The 10,055-nt window shown below is 53.0% G+C and overlaps 1 protein-coding gene across 1 annotated transcript; it reads left to right on the forward strand.

Annotated features, from left to right (window-relative positions):
* Positions 1–3,299: 3,299 nt before the first annotated feature.
* On the forward strand, positions 3,300–6,855 carry LOC120640410 (protein unc-13 homolog). The gene is made up of 3 exons (XM_039916238.1): positions 3,300–4,625; positions 4,890–5,547; positions 5,676–6,855. The coding sequence occupies exons 1-3, from the start codon at positions 3,300–3,302 to the stop codon at positions 6,668–6,670; spliced, it is 2,979 nt and encodes a 992-aa protein (XP_039772172.1). The 3' UTR covers positions 6,671–6,855.
* The last annotated feature ends 3,200 nt before the right edge of the window (positions 6,856–10,055 follow it).

Consider the following 10,055-nt stretch of genomic DNA (forward strand, 5'->3'; position numbering starts at 1 on the left):
TAGCATCATGTTCGTGCCCATGCAATCGTGACTTTGTGCTTGCCCTGCTTGCCCTTTTTGCTATAGCGTCTACTGCACTTCCATGCATTCAGACATCCGCCTTGGCACATCTCATTTAGGTACGCTAGATGTACAACGTGTGGACGTGAAGCACGTGCTGACGGAACCGAACCACAAGACGGTGTTGGGTGGATGCATCCTGAAGAGAAAAGGACCCGCTGGAGCAACCGAAGACCCGGCTCAAAGTCAGAAGGGCCCAGGGCCTTGTTAGTACTAGTACTGACTCAGTGTTATCCCAAGCAAGCCCCGGAGCATAACCCCTAATTTGAGTATTCAATGTTTATTTAAATATTGGTGCATTTACGTTTCTAGGAGTTGTATGGAATCCTACTATGCATGTTTCTCCCTAGGTACCTATGAGTATCTACTAGTATGTGTAGGTCGTTAGTATTGCCATGCTTAATTTGGATTCGGTAAAAGTCGAGTGATTGCTGTCACTCGCGAGATATAGGACCTTGTTACTTAGTCGAGTGATTGCTGTCACTCGCGAGATATAGGAACTTGTTACTTATGGCAATGTGGCTTGAGAATGAATCAATGAGGAAAGAGAAATGGAGACCAGGCGAAGAGAAGTTTGATTATGGATATGAAATGAATGGAAAGTAAATCTCCACCTGTGTTGGTTGAGGACCGTACCGTTGTTGGCACATTGATCAAGTTTGAACAGTACTAACCACATGCCGGAAGTAGGAGGTAGTCGAAACTGGTAAACTGTGTACTGAGTTACAATGATATTTTGAATCTCGACCTGCTACACTAGGCATGGGATGATGGCGGGTGTTGGATTGGATGTCGCCTCCGGGTTCTCCAGGAGTTCACCGTGAGTGGCCCTTCACCTGGGTTTTAGCAGGCGTAGTTTAGATGTCGTGGTAATGATGGGAACAGCTGACGCGTGTGGCCTGATGGGGCTTGCATGTGTCGTGTGAGTTAGGTCTACATTGCAAGGTTAAATCGGATCGATTCGCCGTCTCTCTCGGTTAAGAGAACCTTGATCTCTCTGTCACATCGTAGTAAAGGATGGAAGTGAGAATGGAATGAAACGTTTGATTGTGCTTACTAGAGGATTAATTTGATCTACCATGTGTGCTCTAGATGTTTTAGAAAACCTAGGTGGTACTCGAATACTACACTTGAGCTAAATTATGGAAAGTAAGGATTCACTACTAGCGGCTTTTCAGCAAAACAAATCCCAAAGCCAAAAGCATACATGTCTAAGAGTCGGCTAAGTATATACCATAGTCGGGTAAGCCTTGTTGACTATTAGTATACTCAAGGTTTGTTGTTATCTTATTTTCAGGGTAATTGCTGCTGTTGGAGTTAACCAGGATTCATATTAGTGGGCTCGATGTGGCATCCTCACGCCTTCGTAGTTATCGTTGTTTCCAAACTAAACTTCTATTTAAATTCCGCTGCATGTTGAACTCTGATAATTTGTTTAAAACTCATTTTGTAAAGCTCTACTTTGTATTTTAAATTTGAGAATTTTTGTCTGCTTGTAATCATCTGTGCTCGTCTTCGTGTGAGACTTCCAGTGTTTTTCGATCCTTAACCCGACAGACGACCGGATTACACCATTTTAAGTGCGTGGTAACTTGATTAACCATTAAGATGATAGTTAGCGCATTTAAGCCGGTTTAATTTAGGCGGTTCTGCTACAGAGTCGACGTCGCAGGGTGTGGCGGCGTCGGAGGCAGGTGTGCGGCGGGGGAGGAGGAAAGAAATTTACAAAATATGGAAAGACAGCCACCTGATTCGCTGCGCCTCCTAATTTGCTGCGTTAATAACCAAAATTATAGCCTAGCGGCAAGAGCCGCTGCCGCTCCACCACCAACACCCGCGCCGCCGCCAGCTGCGCATACGTCGCCGCCTCCTGTGCTCGATGCCGCCATCGCACACAGCAGCTCGCTGCCCTCGGCGCCACGCCACGGCTGCGCATGACATGGGCGGTGGCGCCTCGCCGAGCGCTGCCGCCGCAAATCCACACCGCCGCCGTAGATCCACGCCGAGCGCCGCGGGGGAAGGGAGAGGTGCGGCCGGCCAGAGCTGCCGAGCTGCTCTTCTTCCCGCAGCCGCCATGGACGCGGCGACCTCTTCCGCCTCCACCGGACGGGCCCGCCGCCGTTGCTGCCATGCACCGGCCCGCCTGCACGCACGAACACGTCATGGAGGGCACAGGCGGGGGTGTGTGGTGCGGGGTGCACGGGCGGCTGCCACGCATCGGGGGTGAAAGAAGAGATGGGAGAGAAGGAAAGGGAGGCATGATTTGCGGGATGAGGAAGGACTCAAGGGGCAGGAAAGAGGGATTCGCGGGCGGGATTGAGAGTGGGTATGGCAGGCGGGTAGATCCGGCGCCGGTGTAAAAAAACTAGACAAACTCTAGGAAACATTTTAGAAATGCTGTTTTTTTCCTTGATCTTCTAGATTTCCATGTCCAGGTTTCTTCCAGGTGGGAACAACGAGAGGGGATGTGAGAGGTGGGTAGAAAATTTTCAGATGGAAGGTGACTTCAAAAGTTAAGGATCTTTATAGTATATAGATAGATATGGTTGAATTGTTCTGATCTCATGTGTTTCTTAATATTGAAATCGTAACCTCTGCTTCATGTCTCCAAAGTTGTGTATTATTTCTTTATCTTTAAGATGCATATGACTGTCGAAATCAATGACGACTGCGGATACTGTAAAATTGTTTTCCCATATTTTAAATTAAACCCTTAAGAAAGGCTAGTCTAATGTTTGTCCAGCAAGCAGCGGCTGCTATATGGCAGTGATCTGGGGAACATATGGCAGGTTCAGATTGTAAAATTGTTCAATCCCCCATACCGCTTGGATGTTGATATAATGACTCAGATTGAAGTTTTCATAGTTTGCACAGAGAGATTGGTTTGCACTTGATACGTTGCCAGGATCGTTTATTCGCTTATGAACGATCCATCATATATATGAACTAGAACTGAACTATGGTTTGGTGCTGCAAAATGCAAATGGTGCCTGCTGCCCTATATCGATCGACTCTTTTCTCGGTGAAGTTGATTACCATCTTCTATGTGCATCTGGTTCGATTGCTTTTCTGTTTTTAGGCAATGCATTCATCCACGCACGCATATATAGCCTTAGCCTGGCAGAGGAGGCTGCCGTGTTGGCGCCCGGCCGGCCGTACGTGCGCGCAGACCGGCGATATGCGTGCACGTACGCAGGCGGGCTAACCCGATCCATCCATCCCATCGGCGACTGCCCGCCATGGGCCGCCGCCGCCTCTCGGCGTCCTCGTTGCCGGATGCGGCTGGCGCCATTCCGGATCCATTCCCTCCCGACCTGCCGTGGCCTTTCGGCCGCCTCGACGCCCTCAGCCAGGACGAGCTCCGGGAGTCCGCCTACGAGATCTTCTTCTCCGCCTGCCGCTCATCCTCAACTACTCCCGCTGGCACGCGCCCATCTGCCGCCGCCGGAGGTCGGGCGGCAGGTGCCGCCGGTGGAGCAAAGAACATGGCGGTGACGAGCCGCCTGAAGCGGGCGCTTGGCTTGCGCGCGAGGAAGGCGAGGCCCATGGCGGGAGCGGGCGGCCGACCCATGCCTTCAGCGGAGATCATGCGGCGCCAGATGGGGGTCTCCGAGCAGACCGACGGCCGCCTCCGGAAGACCCTCTTGCGCTGCCTCGTCGGCCCCCAGATGTCCAAGAAGGTGGAATCTCTTCTACTTCCCTTGGAGCTCCTCCGCCACCTCAAACTCTCCGACTTCTCCGACGCCGGCGAGCACCGCGCGTGGCAGCTCCGCCAGCTCAAGGTCCTCGAGGCGGGGCTCGTCTCGCACCCCTCCGTGCCGCTCGACCGCGGCAACCCAGCGGCGTCCTCGCTCCGGGAGCTGCAGACGAGGCCCCTGCCCCTCGACGTGCGCGCCCTGTCGGCCGTCGCGATGCCGCTGTCCTGGCGGTCAGTGGATTCCTGCCGCTGGGCCGACGGCTACCCCCTCAACGTGCACCTCTACCTGTGCCTCCTCCGCGCCGTCTTCGACGCCCGGGACGAGACGGCGGTGCTGGACGAGGTTGACGAGCTGCTGGAGCTGATCAGGAAGACGTGGAACGTGCTGGGGCTCAACAGGATGGTCCACGACATCTGCTTCACCTGGCTGCTCTTGGACAAGTACGTGGCCACCGGGCAGGTGGAGCCGGATCTGCTGCGCGCGGTCCTGACGATGCTCGAGCAAGTCAGCCACGACGCCGAGAAGCAGCAGGACGGCCTGCTGATGGAGCCATGGCACCTCAGGATCTTTGCGGCGACGCTGGCGTCCATGCATTCGTGGGCGCAAGGCAAGCTGCTGGATTACCACGAGGCGTTTGGTGTTGGTGACCAAGCAGCAGCAGCTGCCGCCGCAGGTTCCGATATGGAGAAGGTCGTGTCGCTCGCTGTCTTAGTGGCGAAGATGCGAGGGGCGCTCGTCGTGGACGGCGATCCGCTGCTTTCAGCTGGAGCTGGAGCTGGAGCTGGAGCATCATCATTGTCTTCAGCTGCTGGTGAGCAGGTGGTGGAGCGGTATATCAAGTCGTCGGTGAGGCGTGCTTTCACCAGGGTACGCCGCCGGGACTCTTGTTTATTTCTACTACTAGTAGTGTAGTATGTGCCTAGCTAAGCTATATCCATCTGCTGCTGCCTCACCTCTTAATTAAAATCAGACTACAATCTACTGTCTATTATTCATACTAATCTTGCATTGGCCAACAACCGATCGAACGGATCGATGAAAAAGAAATAATAGACTTTGCTTATGACTTTTTTCGATTTCGGTTATCATCTGATTGAATTTGCTTTAAGAACTAATATGCATGGGGTGCAGCTGCACGAGACCGGCACCGCCGGGCAGATGGACAGCATGATCGTGGAGGTGGAGGAGGACCCTTGCGAGACCCTGATGTATGTGGCGGCGCAGACCAAGGAGCTGGCGAGGTTGGAGAAAGAGGTGTACAGCCGCGTACTCCGGCAGTGGCACCCGTGCCCGGCGGCCGTGGCCGCCGCCACCCTCCATGGCTGCTTCGGCGCTCTCATGGAGCGGCACGTCTCCAGGATTATGGCCTGCGGCCTGAGCAGCGAGGCTGTGCGCGTCCTGCAGGCGGTCTCTAAGCTGGACAAGTCCCTTGTACAGATGGCCGCCGAGGACGCCCGGCAGACGACGGAGATAGCCGCCGCCATGGCCCCCTACGACGTGGACGCCACCATCTCGGGCCTGGTCAAGGGCTGGATGGACGAGCGGCTGACCATGGGGGCGGAGTGCGTGAGGAGGGCCCGAGACTCGGAGAGCTGGAACCCCAGGTCCAAGGCCGAGCCGTACGCGCAATCCGCGGTGGACCTGATGAAGCTGGCCAAGGTCACAGTGGATGAGCTGCTGGAGATGCTGCACACTAATATGGGGTGCAGAGAGGAGCTGCTGCAGCGCCTGGTCGACGGCATCGATCACCTGGTCCACCAGTACGCGCTGCTGCTCGTGGCCTCGTGCGGTACGACGACGTTGTTGCTTATTGCTGCTGCTGCTGCTGCTTCTTATTCTTCTCTTCCTAGATCGATCTATCTCCTCCGTCGGATGTATCCGAATCCCAATATATAATTATAATCCTCCATGCAGCAGGGTCGTCCAAGGAGAGCTACATCCCTCCGCTGCCGCCGTTGACGCGGTGCAACCAGGACTCGAAGCTCTTGCAGTTCTGGAGGAGGGCGGCTCCGCCGTGCCAGGTCGGCGCCGACCCCGACAGCTGCGGCGGAGTCGTCGACATCGCCAAGCCCAGGTCAAGGGGGGACCAGCAGCAGCAGCAGCAGCAGCAGCAGGCGGTGCGCCCCGCCACCAGCCGCGGCACGCAGCGCCTCTACGTCCGTCTCAACACCCTCCACTACCTGCTCGCCGTCCTCCAGTCCATCGACAGGGCCCTCTCCTCGCAATCGCACTCGCAGTCGCAGCGGCATCGCCGCGCCCGGAGCTCCGCCTTCGACCACGCCCGCCCCGCCCTCAACGCAGCCTGCCACCACGTGTCCGAGCTCTCTGCCTGCCGCCTCGTCTTCCTCGACTCTGCCCACGTCCTCCACCGGGCGCTCTACCAGGGGGGAGTCTCCGACGCCCGCATGCGGCCCGCGCTGCGCGTCCTCAAGCAGAGCCTCGCGTTCCTCGCCGGCGTCCTCAGCGAGCGGGCGCAGCCGCTGGCGGTGCGCGAGGTGATGAAGGCCTCCGTGGAGGCCTTCCTAACGGTGGTCCTCGCCGGCGGCAGCGGCCGGGCCTTCAGCCGCGCGGATTATGGGGCTGTGGCGGACGACTTTGCGAGCTTGAAGCGCCTGTTCCGCAGCTTCGGGGTGCCGGAGGAGGCGGTCGAGAGGGAGGCGGCACAGGCGGAAGGGGTGCTGGCGCTCATGGCTCTGTCCACGGAGAAGCTCATCGACGAGTTCCTCGTCAGCCACTACGCCTCGACTCCGACAGCGCCTGCAGATGATGAGCTGCCGATGGCGGTGCCACCCACGACGAGGCGTTGGAGCCGCTCCGACGCCAACACCCTTCTCCGCGTGCTGTGCTACCGGGACGACGAGGCAGCGAGCAGATTCTTGAAGAAAGTCTTCGATCTGCCCAAGAGAAGGTAGCCGTGCATGCCTAATTCATATATAGGATCCAATCCAGTCGGAGGTGTATGACTCAGGCGATCGAGTACATAGGTGAGGTAAGCCACGGCCCACGGGTGGGAGAGGAAAGCACCGTCTATGCATCGATCGCAGACGGCCCCTGTATATATTATATATCACGGAATACATCAGCATTCGTGCATTTATTTTCTAGTGCCCTCGCGCGCGCACATCCGTATTTTGCTTCTTGATTGTTTCGCTAACTAGTGCTTCCTCCTCATCTCGGCGGCGGGCGCGGAGCACGCGGAGGGGATGAGGAAGTAGCTGCGGCGGCGCTTGAGCTCCGAGTCCGGCGACAGGATGACGATCTTGTGAGTGGCGCCGGCCGACCAGGCGTCGGTGAGCGCGTGGTTGGGGTGCGCACGAAGAGGCCGCGGGGGCAAAGCTGGCAAATAGATGGGGAGGTGCGGCCGGAGCCGGATGGAGCCGTGGCTTCGCCTCCTCTTTGGAAGCCGAAAAGGGCTTCACCTGCACCTCCTGGGGTGGAGCCGCTGTGTCTGCAGCCCTTTGGTAGGGCTCCAGCGGAGCTGGTTTTGGAGCCGCTCTTAGTTATGTCAAACAGGGTGTATGTACTTCCTCCTTCCCTAAAAGAACTGGTATAGATGCACGTGCCGCATATTTAAAAATATCACATATTTAAAGAATAATTATATTTAAAAATAACATGAGACTCAAAAATGATATAACAAAGCAAAATTGGATTACATTGAATGACTGCTAAAACAACTAAATTATTATTAAAACATAATTCACTCCATTCTAAATCTAATATAATCCAGGTTCTCTTATGAAGTTTCTTTGGTTTTAATTCCTAGAAAATTCTCACGACACCTTCTGTACTCATACACATTTCAATGCAAATTTATGGCCTTCAGCACCCAAGACTGGTACTTCATGGAACTTCTTTAGCTCTTCAGCTCTAGCGACAACTGCACATTTGATGCCATCACGAAAAACATGATATGTATGTATGCCAACTCTGACATCTGCAATAGAAAAATACAGTCGCAGTGTTGCAGATGCCATAAACTAAACTTAATTGTGAAATGTAATTGTGAAATGTTCTGCCATAATCTAAACTTATGTGTAAAGGTTTCATAAAAGAAGGGCAGTGCTGTCTTTCCAGCTCGCAAGATATAATTTAAGTTCAGGGTCTTCAGACAAACAGATGATTACATGATTATATAATGAATGTACAGAATCACGAACCATAAGTTTGTTTCGGGCTTCTTCTTTTTTTAAAAAAAAGGAGATTGAGAGGGACTTTGTAACCTATCAATGGACCTTTTTAGGGTGAACTGAAGAAAGATGGATGTTGGAGACTTGGAGGGTGGCACGGCTTAGGATATGCGGCCATAACAAGCTAACCACTAGCCTCCCACTCACCCAACATCAGGGCAGGGCCCTTCCCTCTTTGATGACAAGGAAGCATCAAGGATATGCTATGATATCATAAAGAGATTATTATGAAAAATGATTATTTTCAAGACATTTTAATCACATGTACCATGTCAGAAAATGAATTGATACCATGAATTAGAAGCTCGTAATTGAAGCATGCATGGATGTCAGCAATCAGTTTCCTTCAAAAGGGAAAGCATGCATAAAGAGAGGATGCAGGTATCTGCTTGGCTGTGAGATGAGTCCATCCAATGATGATGAGGATTTGCTGGCACTACCGGAAACCGGTAATTCGCCGTGTGCCAAAGTGTTCGCCGTGAGCGAAAACACGCACACACGGCGAAACATGTGTTTATCGTGTGTCGCTCCAACAACACACGTCGCACAAGAGCCACACGGCGAAAGATGGATTTGCCGTGAGCCGCCTCGAGGGCACACTGCGAAATCCATCTTTGCCGTGCGCCACAAGCACACTCATGGCGATGTTGGCGCCACGTGTGCCATCCGCCCACAGACATTAACGGCCGCACAATCATTGAACATTTTTGTAATGATGACTTGATCCCCGCGAAAAACTGGTGAATACATCACATTCATTGAACATTTTTGTAATGATGACTTTATCCATCGTCTTTATATGCAGGATTTTTACAGGTGCGAGGAGGGGTACGAGGAGCGGGCGGCGATTGTGGCTCACAATCGATGCCACAAACTCGTGAAGGACATGCACTATGAGGCGCAAGTCCAGTGCGTCATCAACTTCAGTGCACTTTTCCTTAAGCAGAAGATCAAAAAGCCTGAGGCAAGATATTTGAAGCTGACCCGAGAGCAATACTTGCAGGTAACTTTAAATTTATTATGAGATTAAATACATCGCTAAATATCTCTCTTCTTACATGTCATGCATTTGCTCACGTGTAGGTGCCTGCGCGGTGGTGCCGTAACGATACCGTGTGCTTGGAACACATAGTGGACAAGTGGTTCGACCCCGAGTGGTAGGAGAAGCACGACGCTAGCTGGCAGCGTCGACTGCTGATGCCAGGTACAGCACACCATCAGAGCAGCCTCAACAACGATGAGTACAAGGCTAGATGTGTACACAGATTCATTTTGTTATTCTAACGTTCAATTCAATATAATTTGTAATCAACTTGTTCCTGTTTCGCAGTTGTCATCACATGAAGGCCAGGAGTGCACCCGGTTCATGGGATGGATTATGGCCCGCAAGAGCAAGGCGATATCCAACGTCACCTATAACCCTGACGACCCGCCCTCGGCGTACAGCAACCCAACCGTGGACGGTCGTATCCAGTCGTAACAGAGATGGGAAGGCAGGTTCGTGGGCCAAACGGGGATCCGAGGACCTAGCCCCTAGATGGAGAAGTCATTATGAGGGCGGGAGGAGGCAAGAAGCATGGGCGTTACTATATCGGTGACGGCCTTGTAGATACGGCCAGCACTCCCATTCTCTCCAGATTCAAGCGAGGAGCACGAGCAGTAGCCCAGCCATACGCTCACGCCTGTTTGCGTCACAGCTCCAAGTGCAGCAACTTCATATTATTTCTGATTTATTCATCGTTCGTTCAGTTTGTACATATGTTTGCTTTGCATTATAACATTGTGATGAAATATTGTAGGCCCAAATGCAAGCGCAACAGCAGGCCTATGAGGCAGCACTGGCTGAAGAGAGGAGGATACGACAAGAGAACGAGGCGAAGCAGACGTCCGAGATGGCCCAGATATACAACTTCATTCGAGGTCTCTCTGTCCAAATGGGTAATCCAATCCCACCGATGCCATTCCCTGTGGCTCCTGCTCCTAGTACTACTCCTCCGGTGAGAAAATCGACAAACTTGTAGTTTCATTTGAAGTCTAAGATACTTAGAAACTTTAGACTTAGAGATTATAACTAAGATTATAAGTTGAGAACTTAATTTGCATCTCA

Source organism: Panicum virgatum, chromosome 7K (genome assembly GCF_016808335.1).
Source record: "Panicum virgatum strain AP13 chromosome 7K, P.virgatum_v5, whole genome shotgun sequence".
Lineage (NCBI taxonomy): Eukaryota > Viridiplantae > Streptophyta > Magnoliopsida > Poales > Poaceae > Panicum > Panicum virgatum.

Coding starts and splice junctions, on each gene's coding strand:
- LOC120640410 (XM_039916238.1), top strand. CDS start 3,300: ATGGGCCGCCGCCGCCTCTCGGCGTCCTCGTTGCCGGATGCGGCTGGC. Junction 4,626..4,889: donor TGAGGCGTGCTTTCACCAGG/GTACGCCGCCGG, acceptor CATGGGGTGCAG/CTGCACGAGACCGGCACCGC. Junction 5,548..5,675: donor GCTGCTCGTGGCCTCGTGCG/GTACGACGACGT, acceptor TCCATGCAGCAG/GGTCGTCCAAGGAGAGCTAC.